Genomic DNA, 21977 nt, shown 5'->3' with positions numbered 1-21977 from the left:
TCAAGTTTCTGTTTTAAGAAATGTCCCAGGTCCCCATGTGTACAGAGGAATATATCTTCAAACAGTAAAATATGTTTTACTTAATAGCGTGTAATTATTAGCACATCTTTGCCTTCTTCAAAAATCCTTGCAGGTCATCAAAGGATGTTCATCCATTCTGGGAGTAGCCATGGCTCATTCCTTTTGCTATGGAAACCACTTGGGACCAGCTGAGATAATATGGCTGGCCAGCCCTCCCTTCCACCTGATAAGAGACACGAGTGTGTCTGACTTGCTCTTCCTCCTGGTGTGCTTGTGCATTCCTCCTAATTGCATGGAAGTAGTGGTTCCCTGCCCAACAAGGGCAACTACTCTGAAAGCCCCCAGCCTTGATGCAGCTCTGATCCCATCAATGGATCACTGCTAGGCATGTCAGCCAATTAATAATGATAATGATAATTATTATTAATAAGTGCTACCCATGCTTAGCACTTTTGTGTTGATGCAGTGAACCTTAAGATTGAGCCATTTGCTTGATTAGTTGTATCAACCAGTACAGAAGCGATCTTTCCCCCGGACCTTTGGATGCTGGTCTGTGGTCTCCTATCTCCAGGGAGACCTCCAAATGTCCATGGGGGGTGTCCCCAGAAGCCTGCCTCCACCCCCCACCTGCCCCGCCACTGCCCCATGCCCGCCATCCCAATCTTTGCCCTTTTCTTTATACTTTAGTCCTTTAGTTCTTTGCCAGGAGTGGGAGGGGGGGTTAAGCCGAGCAGGCCTCCTCTGTGGTGGTGGTGGTGGTGAGTGCAGCAGCTGGTGGAACTGTCCATCCAGGCCTTGAGCACCAGCGAGACCCTCCAGCGTGCCTGCACAGTGTATCAAGAGGCACAAGCCCGTGACGTCATGGGCTTGCGATGCTCAATACTCGCACTGCGCAGACGCACTGGAGTCTCTCACTGGTGCACAAAGCTCAGACGGACAGGCCCACCAGCTGCTGTGCCCACCACCACCACTACAGGGGAGGACTGCTCATCTCGCCCCCCCCACCCTGGCAAAGAACTAAAGAACTTAGGATAGGGATAGGAAGGCAACTCTGGGAAGAGCAGACACAACTGAGAAGCTGAGAAGCTGAGCAAGCCCTTCTAAACATCTAGCCTTTTCCACTTCAAACAAACTAAGAGGGGAGTTTTGCAGGGGCCGTTTCTCTCTAAGGGGTAGGTCTTAGTCTCTCTATCTCTGTGTGTGTTACTTGTGAGGGTTACTTGTTAGGGTTAAGATATCACAGGGCTAGGAGTTCTTAGGGTTACCTAAAGGCAGTGTTTACTTAGTAGTGGGGGTGGAGTCAGCTAGGGCTGGGAGGGGCCCCACATTCCTTCCTTTGACTCACATCCAGTGTGACAGTTGGAAGCCTACTCTACATATGAGGTGTAGGCCTGAGAACATAGCGAACAGAGCATAGCGAACAGGGATAGCACATAGGAGTTTTGCAGCAGTTTAGCGGGAAGTGTGCGGGGGAGCCTGGAACAAGCCCCCGCGATCACAAGGATCACAAGGAGCCTGGTGGAGAGGAGAACGTAAGTACATATCCCTCCCTCGTATCCCTCATATTCTTGGGAAAGGCTGTTTGGAAGTTAAATAGCTGACCATTACAGCTGAGACCTATCCTAATTAACTATCTAATAAACGGACAATAAGCTCCCTAAATACTGTAAAGAGCCAACTAAAACAGTATGAAGATAGAAGGTCAGCAGGGGAAGGGGCACTTCCCAGTGTATTGCACAGAGTGCCACATGTACGACTATTTGCCCCATGGGCAGAAGTCATGGGTGTGTGCTCAGTGCAAGGAGCTCCTGGCTCTCAGGGAACAAATCCGTTCCCTTGAGACCAAGGTGGCGGATCTGGAGAAGTTCAGGGAGACAGAGAGGCATGTGGATGAGACCTTCAGGGATGTGATAGAGGCATCCCACTCCAGGGCTGGTAGCTCCTCTGCTGTCAGGGAGAATGAAGGTCTTGGGCAAGGAGGACATCGGTCTGAGGAAGAGGGAAATGCTCCTTTAGAAGGGACCCCTTCCGTGGATGATGAGCCCATATCCTCTCGCACAGGGGATACTCCTCTGGGGGGTGGGGGCCTCCTTGTAGTTGGTGATTCGATCATTAGGGGGATAGAGAGATGGGTTTGTGACCCGCGTGTTGACCGCACGGTGACTTGCCTACCTGGTGCGAAGGTTGCGGACATTACGCAGCATCTAGACAGGCTCCTAGGCAGTGCTGGGGAGGAGACAGCTGTCGTGGTGCACGTCGGCACCAACAATGTGGGGAAATGCAGTCAGGAGGTCCTGGAAGCCAAATTTAGGCTGATAGGTAGCATTTTGAAGTCCAGGACCCCCAAGGTAGCATTCTCAGAAATGCTACCTGTTCCACGCACAAGTACAGTGAGACAGGTAGAGCTGAGGGGTTTCAATGCGTGGATGAGACGTTGGTGCCAGGAGGAGGGGTTTAGATTTGTTAGGCACTGGGACACATTTTGGGGCAACCAAGGCCTGTACAAAAGGGACGGGCTGCACTTGAACCAAGATGGAACCAGACTGCTGGCGCTTAAAATCAAAAAGGTTGCAGAGCAGCTTTTAAAATGACACCTGGGGAACAGCCGATGGGAGCTGGGCAGTATCCCGTTTGGCAAAAGCCATCCTTTAAAGTGTGAGGCTGCAAAGAATTCAAATAAAACAAATGGGGACGGAGCAGAACTGCATAAAGAGCAGACGGGAGGCTATGCCAGCAGGTCAAAGAGTCAAAAGAATAGCATACATCAGGGGAAAGATTCAGTGTATAGGTGCTTGTATGCCAATGCCAGAAGTCTCCGAGCCAAGATGGGTGAGCTGGAGTGCTTGGTTGCTAACGCAGAAATAGACATAGTGGGCATAACAGAAACATGGTGGAACAGTGAGAACCGGTGGGACACTGTTATCCCTGGGTATAAACTCTATAGGAAGGACAGGGAGGGGCGCCTTGGAGGAGGGGTAGCACTGTATGTTAGAGAAGGGATAGAATCTAACAAGCTAGAAAACCTAAGTGGACTGGAGTCCTCCACAGAAACCCTGTGGGTGACTATACAAGGCCGGAAAGGAATCGTGCTACTGGGGACATGCTATCGCCCTCCGGATCAAAATGCCGACAGTGACTGGGAGATGCAGGAGGAAATCAGGGAGGCATCAAGGAGAGGCAGGGCTGTAATTATGGGTGATTTCAACTACCCACACATAGACTGGGTAAATTCACATTCAAGTCAGGACAAAGAGGTCAAATTTCTAGATACGCTAAATGACTGTGCCTTAGAACAGTTGGTCATGGAACCGACCAGAGAGAAGGCGACCTTGGACCTAATTCTGAGTGACACCCAGGACCTGGTGCGTGATGTCAATGTCATCGACCCTTTAGGGAACAGTGACCACAGTGCCATCAAATTCAGCATACATGCAGGGAGAGAATCACTAAGGATGTCAAACACAGACATTTTAAATTTCAAAAGAGGAAACTTCTCCAAAATGAGGAGTATGGTGAAAAGAAAGCTGAGGGGGGAAATCAGGAGAGTCACTTCGCTCCAGAGTGCATGGCGTTTACTCAAAACCACAATACTAGAAGCCCAGTTAGATTGTATACCCAAAAGGAGGAAAGGTACCACTAAGTCCAGGAGGATGCCAGCATGGCTAACGGGTACCGTCAAGGAAGCCATAAAAGGGAAGAAGACATCCTTCCAAAATTGGAAGGCCTGTCCAAACAAAGAGAACAGAAAGGAACACAAACTCTGGCAAAAGAAATGCGAGGTGACAATAAGGGAGGCAAAAAGAGAGTTTGAGGAACATTTAGCCAAAAGTATCAAGGGGAATAACAAAAACTTCTTTAAGTACATCAGAAGCAGGAAACCTGCCAGGGAGTCGGTTGGGCCATTAGACAATGAGGGAGTGAAAGGGATTATTAAGGAGGATATGGAGGTTGAAGAGAAACTGAATGAGTTCTTTGCATCTGTCTTCACGGCAGAGGATACTGAGCATATACCTGTTCCTGAACCAGGCTTTTTAGGGATGGAAGCTAGAGAGCTGAGTCTGATAGAAGTGACAAGAGATGATGTTCTAAACTGTCTGGAAAAACTGAAAGCTAACAAATCACCAGGGCCAGATGGCATCCATCCAAGAATCCTCAAAGAACTCAAATGTGAAATTGCAGACCTCCTTGCTAAAATATTTAACTTATCCCTGAAATCGGGCTCTGTACCAGAGGACTGGAGAGTAGCAAATGTAACACCGATTTTCAAAAAGGGATCCAGGGGCGATCCGGGAAATTACAGGCCGGTTAGCCTAATGTCCGTTCCAGGCAAATTGATGGAAAGCATCCTGAAGATAAAATTGTAAAGCACCTCGAAGAACAGGCCCTGCTGGGATTGAGCCAGCATGGCTTCCGCAAAGGTAAATCTTGCCTCACCAACCTTTTGGACTTCTTTGAGAGTGTCAACAAGTATGTGGATAAAGGTGATCCAGTTGACATAGTCTACCTGGACTTCCAAAAAGCTTTTGACAAAGTTCCTCATCAAAGACTCCTGAGGAAACCTAGCTGTCATGGGATAAAGGGACAAGTACATGTGTGGATTGCTAACTGGTTGAAAGACAGAAAACAGAGGGTAGGTATAAATGGAGAGTTTTCACAATGGAGGGAAGTAAGAAGTGGGGTCCCCCAGGGATCTGTACTGGGACCGGTGCTTTTTAATTTATTCATAAATGATCTAGAAGCAGGGGTAAGCAGCGATGTGGCCAGATTTGCAGATGATACCAAACTCTTCCGGGTAGGATCTGAGCTGTCGGTGACGGACCAGGAAAGGGATCTTGGGGTTGTGGTTGACAGCTCGTTGAAAGTGTCGATTCAATGTGCGGCAGCTGTGAAAAAGGCCAATTCCATGCTAGGGATCATTAGGAAGGGGATTGAAAATAAAACAGCTAACATTATAATGCCCTTATACAGTGCGACCACACTTGGAGTACTGCGTACAATTCTGGTCACCACATCTTAAAAAGGACATTGTTGAACTGGAGAAGGTACAGAAGAGGGCAACCAAGCTGATCAGGGGCCTAGAATACCTTTCTTATGAGGCAAGACTACAACACCTGGGGCTTTTTAGTTTAGAAAAAAGACGACTGCGGGGAGACATGATAGAGGTCTGTAAAATCATGCATGGCGTGGAGAAAGTGGAGAGAGAGAGATTCTTTTCCCTCTCACACAACACTAGAACCAGGGGTCACTCCATGAAATTGATTGCCAGGAGGTCTAGGACCAACAAACGGAAGTACTTTTTCACACAACGCATGATCCACTTGTGGAACTCTCTGCCACAGGATGTGGTGACGGCCAACAACCTGGATGGCTTTAAGAGGGGTTTGGATGACTTCATGGAGGAGAGGTCTATCAATGGCTACTAGTCAGAGGGCTGTGGGCCACCTCCAGCCTCAAGGGCAGGGTGCCTCTGAGTACCAGTTGCAGGGGAGTAATGGCAGGAGAGAGGGCACGCCCTCAACTCCTGCCTGTGGCTTCCAGCGGCATCTGGTGGGCCACTGTGTGAAACATGATGCTGGACTAGATGGGCCTTGGGCCTGATCCAGCAGGGCTGTTCTTATGTTCTTATGTTCTTAACTCTGAAGTATAAAGAAAATGGCAAAGATGGGCACGGCGGGGCAGTGGCAGGCTTCTGGGGAGGCCCCCCAGGACATTTGCAAATGCAGGTTTTCTTTTCTTAATATTTTTTAATGGGGAGGCCCTTTGAAGCCCTTCAGGTCCAGTCTCCAAAATTACTTAGGTGCGCTACTGAACCAGTATACACTGAGGCAGAGCCGTTCAAAGAAACACCACTTATCAATCAGTACCTTAAACACTAAGATAAATATAAAATAGAGTCCAGTTTTATTGGAAAAAAGCCGAATGTCACAGTACTTAGAATCTGGTATTTCTGTAAGATGGCAGCTGCTTTGCCTGGGAAATATGTATAACAGTAGTATCAGGCTGGTTTTGTATCTTGGGTTGAAAGACAAGTAGTTCATAAACTCAGTCCAATAAAGAAGGGCACATACTTATTCTAACTTCCCCCCTCCCCCCACACTGCACATCTTCTTATCGCAGGAGTTGTGAGATCAATGTGTCAGGGAGGGATGAATTTGTTGCAAGGTTCGGTCACCCTGAATTATGGATAGTGGCTAGCTAACACAACTGTAGAAATGCTTGTTCTTGGAGATCATCTGCAAGAATTCAGAACCGAGAGCATACAGTTTCTGCATATTCCATGACAAAAATCATGGATGAAATCACTATCCCTACAGGCTCCGTTATAAAAATTATGACTTGATAGTGTTTGAGGCTCGATCCTTGGTATGCTGCAGTGCAGCATACTGCTAATATGCATACTGTCTAAGCGCCTTTGAATGCTGAAGCTAACAGCTGAATACAAAATAAATTCTTCACTTTATGCTCTTGGCAGACATTGCAGTTGCTGCAAAAGCTCCCTCTGCTGGAAAATAAATGTAAATTGTTTCTGGGTTATAAAATATCACAAGGGATAAGCCAAAACTACACAACTGACTTACTTTACTAGTGTTACGCACGGAGAAACTGAACTTATTGATTCTACATCTAGCAGAATACCTTATACCTTATGATTTTTTAAAAAAACAGTATGTATGAAACTGTTGCAGTCCCTGAAAAACATATAAACAAATGCTAATGATGAAGCTTAGCAGTATTGAATTTTAAAAATGATTTTATTAGATAACCAGCATCACAAAACAGAGAAGTTAATTGCACAGAAAGAAGGCTATGCACAGAAAAGGCTGTGCATATAAATCTGCACCAGTAAAGGTGACATGATACATATCATTGCAAAATTCATGTTTATTGGTCCAAATGATCTCAGGAACTGATACAGAATTCCTCTGCCTAGTTACATTCTTAGGATTCTGGATTATGGCTGGTGCTTGTTTTTCAACCTTATAGACTTTATAAATTTATATTTTCAATAAGGGGTGAGTATCAAGCAAGTGTTGTATTTTGACATGAGTCATTCAAGTTGGGGGGAAAATATGATTAAGCAATTTAATCACATCAATACGGATACTGCCAAATGTTCATTAATTAGGAAAACACTTATTATGAGGGGCAAACAGAGAGGGGGCCCATATGTTGCAGGGACTGTAGTGGCAACATGCATCTCTGTGCCCTGAAACACACACTGCATTCCCTCCTGGGGACTGACTTTTAGTGGGAGGCAGGACAACCCGTGTCAGGGCCTGGGGGGAGGTTTAGCCCCTCCTCCCACAATAGGTTTGAATGGCCTTATGTATTAAAAAGCAAAGGAATGAACTCAGGGATACCATTCAGATGGCAACATTTCTTGGAGGAAGCAGGTTTTTCCTCTCCCCGCAAACTCTTCCTGATTGAAGTCCATTTACTTTGCACCTCTGAACGGAATGAGTACCCCCTGAGAATCAAGAGTGCACTCTTGCCCCTGATAACAGGTATTTCCCTAAAAAGATATTTGGCAGCATACTAATTGATGTGATTTAATTGCTTAATCATAATAGTTTTTATGCAGATAAGAGTGATCTACATAGCCATGTTCTAAATCTCATTATGTATTCAATAACTGGCTTTTAATATATCTTCTAAATTAATATTGTGCCTTTAGTAAAACAGTGAAATAGCCAAACAGTTTTGAATGATTCATGAATAACTATTGAGTGGGGAGGATCAGATGTGGAATGTTGATTGACAGTTTAGCTGTTATAAACTAGTGGGGCTGTGCATCAAATTGGAACAATAATGGTATCCCATTCGATACAGCCCCATCACCAAGCTTTTTATGTCATATTTGCAAAATTGCTAATATTGGCACTATTCAAAACAATATTGTCTGTATTGTATCAGATGGTATCAAACTGCATCATAGGATTGGATAACCGTTTTCATACTTTTCTGTTATTTATGTCCCAAAATTTGTTTTCTCTTTGAATCTGGTGGTTTGCCATATATGGAAAATGTTGTGGGTGGATGGAGAGCAGTTGAGTGGTTGACATCTCTAGCTGAATATTGCATCAATGCCTCCTCAGGCTTGCAGGTGCTCGAAGCAAGTTTCAGTTGCTTTATCTGTGTCTCTGTTCCCTTTCAATCACAGTGCTTGTGGGGAGGGGCATAGAATTACGTCGTGTATTAGACTCTGTCTTAGTTTAAACCCAACTTTTTGCTAGTAACTCTTAGGAGAAATGCTCAAAAGGTGCTTTTTGAGGGGGTGGGAGACATTTGTGATCTGATAATCAAGAATGCTTCTGTTAGTTTTATTTGTGCATATTTTTTCTCAGGATTTTGATTTTAAATCTCATTCTACCTGATTCTAGTTTTATTTTCTTGTAGTCATTTGTTTCATTGCAGATCCATTGCTTTCAGTTTGTTCCCTTGCCTACCCTATCCTGATTCCATTTTTTAAAAAAATCTTCAAGTCTTTCCCTATGCCCTCCCTTGATTTTTTAATAAAATATATATATCAGATAAAGTTTTTAAAAAATATTAATTGTGGTCTCTGCCTGCCCCCCCCCCGGTATATGTACGAGGTATGTGTACTGTACAGTCACACAAGCAGAACACATACATTACACAAACCATTTTCCCACAGTGTGCACAAGCACAACATATTTGCATGCAGAAGGTTTCAAGTTTCCTCCCTGGAATCTCCAAGAGAGGGCTGAGAGACTCCTGCCTGCAACCTTCGAGAAGCTGCTGCCAGACTGGGTAGTCAATACTGAGCTAGATGGACCAGTGGTCTGACTCAGTATAAGGCAGCTTCCAATGTTCCTATTTGTGTTTTCACTAATTTCAAACAACAACAAACTCAGCCTAGCATACCACAAGTAAACTTCTCCCTTTCTGCCAGCCTCTGTATTAATTCTGTTTATTTCCCTGTATTATCCAAGCAAAGCAGAAATGTGAAGTGGGAGGTGCATCTTATTTGAAGACTACTACTACAACGACAACAAATTTTTATATTCCTCTCTTCATCCAAAGTTCTCAAAGCAGTTTACATAGAAAATTAAACAATACATCAATAAGATGTTCCCCTGTCCCCAAAGGGCTCACAATCTAAAAAGAAACATAAGATAGACACCAGCAACAGCCACTGGAGGGAGGCTGTGCTGGGGTTGGATAGGGCCAGTTGCTCTCCCCCTGCTAAATAAAAGAGAACCACCACTTTAAAAGGTGCCTCTTTGCTCAGTTAGCAGGGGGAGACACCCTGGACCTTTACTTTGAGGGACAAATTCCTCTCAGAGGGGCTTTGAATGCCTTCAAGCATCCAAGTAAAGCAAAGATGCAAGTACCTGTTCAAAGGAAAAGTAAGAAAAGGGAAGGTTTGCCTGCTTCTCAGAAACCCTGGCACTTCTGCATGGAATGGGAGTGGTATCGAGCCCTAAAAAGGGTCTACCATCAACCCTAACAAGGGTCTGCCGTGTCTGGAAGCTTCATCCCATTCTGACTTAATAATATTTTGGTGATTTATCATTATTCCTTATGAGATAATACATCAGCCAATTTGATCCAGGCTGATGATATTATAGGATGAACAATTCAATAATCACTTTCATTGGATTAGAATTGGATCAGATCTGATAATTTGATCCATGTACACATCCTATGAGTATAAATCAGCCATAGAAGATTGCTTTGACTAGGGGAAAGGATTCCATTTGGATTTCCAGGTTATAGGAAAGAGTTTGGGTCTTATAATCCTGGTTAGATAACCTTGTGAATTTTTTAAAAAAAATAGAGTTAGGTCCAAAGTAGCATGAGCGGAATTCCATAGATGCAACAGGGCTGTTCCATCTCTTGTTTCCTTCTTTGGCCCTATCTGCCCCCACAAAAGCCACTCCAGAGTTTGGAGAACCCTGGAATAGTGTCAGATTTGGCATGGAGGGCTGCAGCCATAGTGGGGAGATGGTGAACATTGGGGAACCTTATGCTTTTGAAAGAGACCCTGTGGATCCCAGCCACTGTCTCTTTTTTATTTTCTAGCTTCTACCAGTTATATTTTCCTCTAAATTCCTCTGTAAATGGGATGTTGTGAAATTCTTTTTCTAGATAAATCTATAGAAATTGGCTAAATGTTTCATATAATTGCAACAGAGAAGTACTGAAGAAATGGTTAATGAACTGAATGGAGTGTGTAACATTAGGAGCCTAATTAAGAATATGCAAGTAAGATTATTCAATGATTTTGTATATGTATTATCCATTACTGTACAAAACCCACTTGAGATTAATTAACAGCTAGCCCCTTCAAATATTCCATTTTTGTGCCATTTAATTTCACCTTCCTTCAATCTGAAACACAGAATTCCCACTTATGTAGACATTTGTTTGCTTCTGCCTACCAGAAATACATCTCTGGCCTGTTTGTAGTGGTAGAACTCCAGTCACACAGATACCCCTCTGTGTAAATGCACAAACCTTACTTGCTTCATTTTTAGTAGTTTTTCAAAGGAGCACCTCACTAGAGTTGGGAGTGGATATTTTCCTAACCATGGTATTTAATAATAATGTTTAATGTATTATTTTTATTTATTATAGAATTTATATTCTGTTTTTTTTTACATCGGTGTGTAATCAAAACAGTTTACACTTTTCTAAATAATAAACATTAAAAATCCAACAGTAAAAGCAACAATGAGATTTAAACATACTTCTGGCCCCCAGAAGCGCTCTTACCCCTGGACTTCAGGGCTGAAGTCTCCACAACCCCTGGGCCCCCGCAAATCATCTTTTAGTCTGTCCTGGGTGGTGTGGTTGCCTGGCCAAACATGATTATACTTAAATTGCAGGGGTGGGGTCCAAAGGCCTTTAGGTCCAGGCTCCTAAATTACCTAGGTGTACCTCTGCTGCCACCTTGTTATACCTAAAGGTATATTGGGAAAATCATTCCTTTATCATAGGCATATTAGAAATTAATATAATTTCCTTCCACTTTTGATAGATTTTTTCCCCCTTTAGGTGTTGACTCCAGCACAAATCAAGTCAATTTGCCAGGCAATGTTAGACTCTGGGAAACAGTATGCACTGAGAAAGAGGAAACCAGTTCCACTGATGTACTCGTACTATGGAACAGAATATCTTGGTGAGCAGAGAACCACATGATTTCTATTTCTTCTAAAAATGTTGCAACTGATTATTTATTTATTATTTTTATTTCGCTTATATTCTAACGGTGCAGGAGCAAGGAATATCAAATATGACATCTTCATATCCCAGAAATAAAGGAGGAAGCCTTGCCAAGGTAGCGAAAAAAATTGTCATGGATTTCCAGACAAACACCATCCCTGGTCACCAGATGACCGATCCGTTATATTTCTTCTGGGAACTTTTCAGCTGGCCAAGACAAATGAATGGGAGGGTAACATGCTGCAGTTAGATCAGGTTAAGGCCTTCAACATGGTCAGCCATGATTTCTTGTGGAAGATCTTGGAAATGAAAGGCATTCCCCCTCTCTTCGTGAAGGCAGTGCAATTCCTCTATCAAGATGCTGTTTTTGTTCCTGACAGGGTGATAAGATTCCCATTCGCTCCAGTGTGAGGTGGGATTGTCCTATAAGCCCACTGTTGTATGTTTTGGTCCTTGACCCTTTTTTATTTACATCCAGCGGCAACCTGAGATCAAAGGGGTGCTCACTAAGGGGCACATGGTGGTAAAACTCATTGCCTATGCTGAAAATGTAAACCTTTTTGTTTCCAGTTGGAGGAATTATCAAAAGTTTTTGCTTTTTTTGAAAAGTTCTGCAAAGTTTCTGGCTCCCGCCTAAATCTTTAAAAAAGCTGTTTATTTCAACCGCACTGTCTGGAAACTTTATAAAATCCCAGTTGAGCTTTCTAGTGCTCAGCTTGGTGATGATGTCTGTTGTGCTCTCTTTGGGGAGTTAACATCCATTAACATCTTAGGAATAAATTTTTCCCTCCAGAAGCATGGAGGTGACAAAAACTGGCAGAAATGGGCAATCAAGATACACAATAAATTAATGCTTTGGAGCAAGTGGTGGTTCTCACTTTACCAGAAGGCAATGTATGTTAGGTCATATCTCCTTCCGGTGGTCAACAATTTAGCTGCGGTGTTCCTGCCACCAGCAGTTCTTCTAAAAAAAAAATTGGAAGTACCATTTAAAATTTTTTCATGGGGCACAAATTGTTCCATGCAAAAGAATGCAATAGGCCCCATCCCTGAGGTGGACATGCAGGGAGGCATGGGGAGGGCTCTTTCCAGGCACCAGAAAGGGGAGGGAAGGGAGCCAGCATGGTGCAGCGGATACAGTGCGCTGGAACTAGGCAGGGGAAGACTGCGGTTTGGGGAAAATTAATTCATGAGCAATCAATTCTGTGTTAATGGTTTGTTAGACAGCCTGCATCCTTTCAAGCTCCCACTCCTTCCCTTTCTCTTTGCAAAAAACCTTGTAGAACCCATGGGTTCATGGTGCAAAAATATGGTAGTCGAAGTTTGCCTCCACTATTTGATGAAGCAACTTCATTGTGGATGTGTGTTCTTGCTCCTGCCTCCTGTTCTTGGTTTCCTTGGATTCTGAACCTTTGCTTGTTTGGGGGCTTTGGCCCTGTCTCCTCCTAATGGACTGATCTTTGGCTTCTGACCCTCTGCCTGTTTTGACTCTGACTTGTCTGCCCCTAATGGTCTGGTTTTTGGCTCCTGACCTCCTGCTTGTTTGGCTTTGCCCTGCCTACTCCCACAGTGTGCTTCCTGCCACGTCTGACCTGCCCAGGTACAACAGGGTGAGGTGCCAGAAACAGACAGGCAACAGTTTGATCACCCATTATTATTTTTTTAAGATAAAGTCATCCCTTTTCCTTGTGGAATTTGAGGTGGAAGCCAGCCTTCTTGCCTTCAAAAACAGCCCCTTTCGGCCATTCTTTGGCCCATTCGGGCCTTCCCCCACCAACGTGGTGGCCATTTTGGAGGCCACTGTGCCTGTGCAATGGGCCTCTGTGTGGCCTGGGTCATGCCCGGGGTTGAGCCAAACTGCGGGTGGTTCAGCTCGACTCTGAGCCTTTAAACCGAACTGGCTCAACTTTGCCCATCGGTTCAACATGTTTGCACACCCTTAGTTTAGACCTCTTTAAGTGTCAAATATGATTTTGAATTAGTTCTGTGTTTTGTATTTTAGTGTTTCTTTTCGGTATTATTATTAAGTGTTGGTGGCATGTACCTAAGTTCTGTAGTAAGGTAAAATCACTATAAAAACCTGTTTCCCAGAAATAAAGGACAGGTTCAGACACCGCTGGCACATAAATGAAGGGGAACCACCAGTTCCTGAGGAGCATGTGCTCCCAGCATAAGCAGCTACTTCCATCCATTTCCATAGCTTCCCAGCCTGCTAATGTTGGGCTGATGAGTCACTCTTTCCTGCACCGCCTGACATCTGCTGCCCAACTTCATCTGTAGGTTACAGATGTTGAGTAGTGGAGGGAAGTCTGGCTTGGAAACCTGACGCTGGTGGGTGTGGATGATCTGGAAATGGCAGGAAGTAGCTACTCACACTGAGGGGCTATTCCCATGACCAGGCAAAATTGGGCTAGCCTAGCCCGATTTTGCCTGATCGTGCGAGCCACTGGGCTCACAGGTGAGCCCGGTGGCTCCCAGGCGGTTAACCCGCCTAAGTACCCCTCCCCTAAAACCGAGTTTGTGGAGTGAGTGCTCTGCAAACCTGGGTTTTTTTATTGTGAGTAGCCGCGGCATGGCTCTGTGCCGTGGCTACTCACGAGGAAACCCCTGGAGGGGAGGCAAAAAGCTGCCTGCCAGTTCCGGGGGTATCACCAGCATGCCCTGTGCACTCGTGCAGGGCATGCTGGAGCTTCCAGGGGCCAATCGGCCCCTGGCCCCCGCCGGTTCCGTCATGGAGCCATCAATCATGTGGGCAGCCGATCCAGCCGCCCAGGGCTCCCACCCTGCTCATGTGCAGGGAGACTGGGATTAGCCTGCTCTCCCCGCTTTGCTGCACAAACTGGGTCTCACTGATCATGAGACCCAGCTCTGAGAGTGTGTGCTTGCAAGGGGCCAGTGGTTCCCACCAACTTACTTGCCAGTAGTTGTCTGAACCCATCCATAGTAAACAGACAACCCATGTGGCTAATATGTGCAGTCTTTGCTTCTGCAATTGACCAATGATCAAATGCATAATCTAAGAATATCATTTATATTACAGAAAACAGAAAGGAACACCAGGACATCTAGTCCAGCTCCCTGCTGTGAAGCAGGACCAACCTTTCAGTAGGATCTTACAAGTCAGTCTTTATGGTTCAGTTTTCAGTGGCCACAAGCAGAGGGCAGATGCACTGCAGCTTAAGATGCTCTGAGCAAATAGGCAGTCTTCTAAATGGGGTCTTGTAGGTTTTGTTAGCTGGCCAGATAGCCCCCAATGCCCCCACTCAAAACACCTTGAAGGTTTTAACTATTTTCCCCCCAGATTGTTTTCAAGTGTTTGAGTGATGCAAATAATCTACAGTTTCTAAGTAATGGTACTGTTCTGCTAGATGAGTTTTATCCTAAGTCAAGTTTAATACATTTACTTACTTATTAATTAAAATATTTGTCCCTCTTTTCCTGCCAAGAGACATCCCAAGGTGAAATACAACAAAGATTAAAACATAAACAATGTAAAACAAAATACAGAGAAAAAGAAAAAAAGGAGAAGGCAAAGTGTTTGAAAATCTCAGATAAGATTAGAGGATTCTAGGTGACAGGTGGATAGGGTTCCAGACTGGAGACCTGCAAATTAAGAGAAAGGATTTCAAAATACAGAGAAGCAGAAACAAAACCAACCAATAGAGGAAACCAGAAGCCAAATAACACTATACTAGGATTGGAGGTTTTTTGATGCAAAATCTGTTTGGATTTCTTAGGAGAACTCTATATAGAACAACAAAATAGACCACAAAGGGACAGCAAGCAAAAGGTGGACCTGATACACTAGAATAATCAAGTCTAGAAAGCTTGGTCTGAGGGGCTCTGGTCCTGACAGGTACATTGAAATGGGTGCATAAGCAAGCAGAAATCTTATTTTTGCTGCTAAGCAAAAAAGTGTGTGTGTGTGTGTGTGTGTGTGTGTGTGTGTGTGTGTGTGTGTGTGTTGTGCAAAATCTTTCACCTTTATGCAAACAGGGACCCTATTTTAGTAATCTTTGAGGGGTACACAAGAACAGGAGAAAAAACGTTTCCTGCTTTTAAAGTGGCAAGCCACCTAATGGTGCGGTGGGGAAATAACTTAATTATCAAGCCAGAGGTTGCCAGTTCGAATCCCCGCTTATATGTTTCCCAGATTATGGGAAACACCTATATTGGTCAGCAGTGATATAGGAAGATGCTAAAAGGCATCATCTCATACTGCGTGGGAGGAGGCAATAGTAAATCCCTCCTGCATTCTACCAAAGACAATCACAGGGCTCTGTGGTCAACTCGACAGCACACTTTACCTTTTTGCCACTTTAAAGGGGGACAGTTCACAGACTGACATATTGAGCAAGTTCATACAATCTCATGCAAGTCAATAAGCTGGTAACATGTCAGGACACAAAAGTGTGACATCTGAACCTTCCCTGATCCAGTTCCCACACCACATTACTGACAGTTTCTCATCTTCTTCTGCCCAACTTCAAATCGTGGTTACAGAGGTTGATGGAAATTGAGAGGACGTCAGTAATGTGGCACAGGAACTGGATTTGGGTTGGTTCAAGCGACACACCCACTGGGAGCGCATGCTCTTGTGTCCCATTTAATGTACATCTTACTGACTTACTGACTTGCAGTGGGTTGTGCTGTGAACCCATCTGTTGTGTTGGTAAATACTTTTCCCAGTGAAAGGGAGGGACTTGTATCACACTGCTGATCACCTCCTTTGAAGGGGCATTTGCTTCAGTAGTAGCACTATCCACATTCACTCTTCCTTTCTTGGAAAAGTGCTCTCCAGAATAGGAGGAGGGGCCATTCTATGCATTGTCTGGCACTACATTTGTTTTGCAAGGGAATGGTTTTGACTGAGTGAAAGTGTCATCCTCCCCCCAAATCACAACTTCCACTCCAAAAGGCAAATATCCTGCACTACTTATATGACTATTTTTCTTCTTCACAGGGGCTGCTCATGGACTTTCATCCATCCTCCAGATGCTGCTTTCCTATTATGAATATCTCCCACCCGCTGATCAGGAACTAGTCTGGCAGAGTGTTGACTTCCTTATGGATCAAGAGCAGAATTGCAACTGGCCTCCAGAACTAGGAGAGATGATTGAACGGGAGAACGAGCTTGTACACTGGTGTCATGGAGCTCCAGGTTCTTCTCATATAGATGCTGTGAAGTAGATGCCTGAAATTAGCCATTAAAACACCATTGCACACAGTTTCATTGCACGCTGATCTTACATTTGATAATAGGCAGACACATTTTGAATAGTGTCATCTCTTAAATATTTGTATTATTACTGAAATGACTGGAAGATCAGGCAGTGGAGGAAGCTCTCAAAACAGTTGGCGGTACCATTGCTACAGAGATCATTAACATGCAAATGCACTGCAGTATAGCTTGTTTGCATGACTGTAACAGAGTTCACTGGCATTGCAAGAACCCAAAGCCTGAGGCTAGTCCTATCCTTTGCTCCCTTAGTCACCAGGAATTTCAGAGGGTGGGTGTGTTGGAAGTGAGACAAGGGCATTGCTTAATATTAAGAAAGAAATATTGAGAATGTGTGGGAACTGAAGGACCAGAAGCAGCACACTTATTTGGAAGAAAGTTCAGTTGAAAGAATGGGGCTTACTGCTGAGTAAATATGGAGAGAATTGAGCAAGCTGACAATCAGTGAGGTCATTCACACGGCTGGGTGGACGGGGGTGGGGCTGGTTTAACTCACCTTCTCTTCCCTCCACCCCAGAGATGGCTGCCTGTTTCTGGGAGCACAGACCACACTCCCAGATGATCTGCACTGTGTGCCTGCAGCTAAGAGCCGGGCTACAAAGCTGGGCTAGGTGGCACTGCCCTGCCGGGATCAGGCCTGAGGTTCTAATGTGCAGCCTAACCCAACCTGGGCTTCCTTGGTCTGGGTTAGGCTGCGTGTGAGAACAGCCTCACTATGTGCTAATTTGCAGGTAGGATCTTACTGCTCTGGAGTCCCTGGACAACTCCGAGGATTCAGGTGGTTTTTAATAGGTGAAGTCTGTCTCATAGGGGTGTGCTCCTCGAACCACAGTTTGAGCACTGGTTTGGCTCGGGGAAGGGAGCAGGGAGCGGCAGCTTTAAGAAAGAGGAGAGCACATCCTTACCTGCTGTCTGCTGCCCCATGCAGCTTCTTGCAGGGGAGGTGCTCAGCCCAAGAACCAGCGTGCAATGCCAGCACGCACATGGCGCAGACATGGTGCCATGCACAGGTTCTTTGGCTGAGCATCTCCCCTGCAGGAAGCTGCATGGGGCAGCAAAGAGCAGATAAGGACCTGCTGTCCTCTTCCTTAAAGTTCCCCCTCCTCTCCCCACACCAAAACGGTGCTCAAGCACACCCTTACTGTCTCAGTCATTTTTCCTTTCCAAATCACCCTCCCCCAATCTACTTTCCTCCAAGGGGTACAAGATATATATCCATCCTTGCAAATTTGCATCTGGGGCGGGAGGTGGAGAACATGGTGGGCAAGCTGATAATTTGGAGCCAGCAATGAAAAGCTGAAGTATCCCTCCAACCACTTCTCTCAAGACTTCTTCCCTCATGGAACAAATGACACTGGCGATTTGTTACAAATATTTCTTCACCCTTGGTTTCAGTATTAGCCCCTGCTAACCAGGCAATGAGGCATCTTTTGAAGATTGTAAAGGTAAAGGGTGCCATCAAGTCGGTGTTGACTCCTGGCGCCCACAGAGCCCTGTGGTTTTCTTTGGAGGAATACAGGAGGGGTTTACCATTGCCTCCTCCTGCGCAATGTGAGACGATGCCTTTCAGCATCTTCCTATATCTCTGCTGCCCGATATAGTACCAGTGGGGATTCAAACTGGCAACCTTCTGCTTGTTAGTCAAGCATTTCCCCACTGCGCCACTTAAGGTGGTTTTGAAGATTGTAGCTCTCTTAAATTTAGCAGGGGATAACAACTGTCCTTATTCATTCCAGCATAGTGTGTCTTGCAGTGGCTATTGCTGGCATTTCCCCTGAGATTTATTTTTTTTAAATTGTGAGCCCTTTGGGGATAGGAAACCATTTTCTCATTTCTTTTATTTCAACGGCTTTGTGAACTTTTTTGAAAAGTGGGGCATTCGTAATAACTATAATGCCTTCAAGCTTCTAGTCTTTGCCTACATCAGGTAAAGTTCTGTTAGCTTTTTTCTCCATTTCCTGCACCTGTCTTTCTGCCAATTACTAGAGTGAAACCTACCTCACATTCCACTATTTCCTCCTCCAGAGCTAGCTCTGTCATTAGGCAGTGACTCAACTGCTTCTGTGAACAGCTTTTAGGGCCTATGAAAAAAGATGGTCCAATTGCTTGGGATAGATTTGCCACCTCCAATGGCAACATGTCTTGGTTTGGCCATCTTGCTTTCCAGCACAGCACCTATAGGCCCAACATGAGAGGAAAGTAAACGTTATGCCATTGTACTGGATTTTCCAGAATCTAAGACTAGTTCCCCCACCCCCCAAGTTCTTTGCCATTAGAAACCGTGTGTGTTTGTGTATGCAATAAATTCAGAGTCCTGTTTCTTTTGGGCAAATACAGGTATAATACAGGTATAAGGGGACGTCTTAAAGTCAGAGTCATCTTCTATTTGGGTGACTATGGTAGCTCTTACATCTACAATGGCACTGTTATGGCACATCAGCCCGAGAAGAGACACTGCTGTTGATGCAGTGCAGATTCTAATTAAGTAATCACACAAGCTATCGAATCTCTATGTGTAGTGTGGGTCAGAATGTCAAACTAGCCTGTGGCACTGTGCATTTCCCACAGGCTATTTGTGTACCCCTGCACATCCAGTGTAAAAGCAACACAGTGTTTGCAGTAATGCATGTAAAGGTAAAGTGTGCTGTCGAGTCGGTGTTGACAGCCAGACTAAAATCTTTCCTTAAATCCCCACTTCCACAAAGTCCCAGTTCAGCTACCAGTTAATTCTGTAATACCTTTCATTCAGCCCTTTGTCTTCTCACTTCACTTCATTTCTTCCTTTCCATATTATTCAGAGCAGGGATTATAGCAGTTTTAAATTCAGTACAGTGCTTAGCACATTAATAAATAATGGCAATAATCACAGCTCATCAGAGAGTATTGCACTGTGCAGACATGAAAGAAAGACCTCTCTCTGAAAGGCTCACACATTAAAATATGTAATACGAAAGAGGACAAAAAGAGGAGGGAAATAAAGGAAAAGATAAAAAATATACAGAATCAAAGTATCCGAAATGGATAGAAATAGGAAGGTTCACAGAGCTGAAATAAAATTTCTGAGGGATGAAGACAGGCAATTAGGAAAGTGAGTGGACCATAGAAAAGCTAAAATGTTGGTAGAATGTGTAAAGGAATGTAAATATGCAGGTGGGAAAAGGGAAGCAAGAGGTTTGCAGATCAAGTTCCAAAAAGAAAAGGTGAAAATGGGGAAAGAATGGAGCCAGTTTTAAAAAGAGGAGTCTCAAGGACAGCTTCCTATAAAACAATAGGAAGGAACTGGAAAAGACAGCTGGGGACAGGAGGGAAGGCCATGAAAAGTGTTAGAGTAAATTGCAAGGCATTCATGGAAGATTCAAAAGAAAATGGAGGTACATTTGTGAGAGTGAAAAATGAGTTCCATTTCTGGCATTTTACGGTTAAGCTGATGGTACTGCATTTAAATTGAGATATCCGAAATAATTACAAATATTGGAAAGAAAATCTGTAATGCAGAATTCAGCTTCAGCATAATGTGGTAACTCGGGCCATGTCAATATATATGAACTTACTCTAGGGGAAAGTACAAACATATGTTTGAGGCAAAACAATGAAGAACTAGGAATTGTATTGATGTATGCTGAGGGGGTTTCAACACCCATTTGCTGCATTTTGAGACATTTCTTTATAGGTCAATAATGTGTGTTCAAACCTTTCACCATACTTAGAATGTATGGCTGTTTTGTTTCACAAAATAACAGACCGTTTGACAAAAATGGAAAACATGGGTAATTTTAGTAATAGTTACCTCACACCAGGTTGAAGATAATTAAAGTAGGCAAAATAAGTTACATCCAACAAAGGTATATTTTTATTTTTTATTTTTTTACATTTTATATCCCATTCTTTCTCCAAGGAGCCCAGAGCGGTGTACTACATACTTAGGTTTCTCTTCACAACAACCCTGTGAATTAGGTTAGGCTGAGAGAGAAGTGACTGGTCCAGAGTCACCCAGCTAGTATCATGGCTGAATGGGGATTTGAACTCGGGTCTCCCCGGTGTGCAGGAAGCTTTAATGTGGAAATAGTGTGTGATGAGTAACTGGAAGGAAACAAAACAAAATATAGGTGATTCTGGACTGGGAAAATGGAATATTTAAAGTTAGAAGGAAGGAACCAATGGTGGTGGGCGGGTTTATCAGCACATTGCTGCTATTGAAACAGCAATGACAGTCAGAAGGCAGTTAAGGAATTAGGCTAAGGAAACATGGTATTTTGTGAGGAGAGCTGGGAAGTTTGAGTGATTAGGCTGTTTCACTGCGGAGTGAGTCTTCTGAGTGAGTAGTGGTTGGCTTTCACAAGGAATAATAAAATCATGTTTAGTTTTCTCAGCCAGCTGACTAGCACATTGCACCCAGAAATATACAGAGGAGAATTAATATAGCTTTGAGACAACGGTTACATATTTTATTTCTTCAATGGCACCTAAAACATTTCTTTGCTCTTTTCCCCCAGGCATTGCATACATGTTTGCAAAAGCATACTTGGTTTCCAAGAAGCCTCAGTATCTAGATAGCTGCATCCGCTGTGGAGAACTGACTTGGCAGAAAGGTCTATTAAAGAAAGGACCTGGAATATGTCACGGAGTGGCTGGCAGTGCTTATGTGTTCCTGCTCCTATACAGACTAACTGGGAATTCTAAATACATCTACAGAGCACAAAGGTTAGTGCTGGTGGTGGGATTCAACAAAACATTGTAGTGCTTTTACAAAGGCCCCTCTGAGACACAGAGCATCTTTTAGCCATCATTTGGTGTACTTCCTTAATGTAGGTTATTTTGCCATTTATTACTATTTTATGTTTAAAGACAATTGCCTCATTTAGAAGGGTCTATTTTTATTTATTTATTTGGTATATTTATATACTGCCCCAAGTTCCCCTCTCTGGGTGATTTACAACAAACATAACACAGACTAAAACAAGAATTAAAACATTAAAAATAAATGTAAAACAGACCATAATTCTACAATCTAGTTTAAAGCTTGAGTGAATAAAGGCTTCTGATGGATCTTTTTAAAAGCAGGAGGCTTTACAGACAGGGCAGTTACCCTAAATCTCCTTTGGAAAAGAGTGTGTGAGTTCACACACCAGCCAAACTTACCTCAAAGTCCTTTCAAGATCTTTAGACAAACTCCACACACAAATCGGGCTTTGCTGATTTCTAGCTTATCTCTGTGTATTTCTGGGTTTTAAAAATGCTGATTTTAAGCTAGTTTTTCTGAAAATGCTGGAACAAATAGGAAGAGGCACTAACATAGAATCATTAGCCTGGCAAGAGGGATACTCTTTTTATAAATGCTGATATAGCTCTTTAGAAATCTCTCCCTCCTCTCCCTCACTGGCTAGAAGGAAAACACGGAGGCATGCAATGTGAACTTGCACCAAAACAAAACCCAAGGACAGAGGGGCGGGGCTGCTTTCCTGAATGCCGCGGGTGTGATTCAAAGTGGCTTCACTCACATTTACCCCGCAGCATGAAGCCATGTGCG

General features: G+C 44.0%; 1 protein-coding gene across 3 annotated transcripts in view; it reads left to right on the top strand.

Annotated features, from left to right (window-relative positions):
• The window catches only part of LANCL3 (LanC like family member 3), a 72774-nt gene that overhangs the window by 30546 nt on the left and 20251 nt on the right, over nt 1–21977 (top strand). For all 3 annotated transcript variants that reach the window (XM_053312736.1, XM_053312735.1, XM_053312737.1), the window contains exons 2-4: nt 11044–11167; nt 16175–16372; nt 20944–21151. In XM_053312736.1, the coding sequence (XP_053168711.1) occupies nt 11044–11167; nt 16175–16372; nt 20944–21151 (530 nt within the window). The remainder of the gene's footprint in view (nt 1–11043; nt 11168–16174; nt 16373–20943; nt 21152–21977) is intronic.

Source organism: Hemicordylus capensis, chromosome 3, assembly GCF_027244095.1.
Source record: "Hemicordylus capensis ecotype Gifberg chromosome 3, rHemCap1.1.pri, whole genome shotgun sequence".
Lineage (NCBI taxonomy): Eukaryota > Metazoa > Chordata > Lepidosauria > Squamata > Cordylidae > Hemicordylus > Hemicordylus capensis.
Note: the sequence above shows the minus strand (reverse complement) of the source record. Positions and strands in the feature narration are given on the sequence as shown.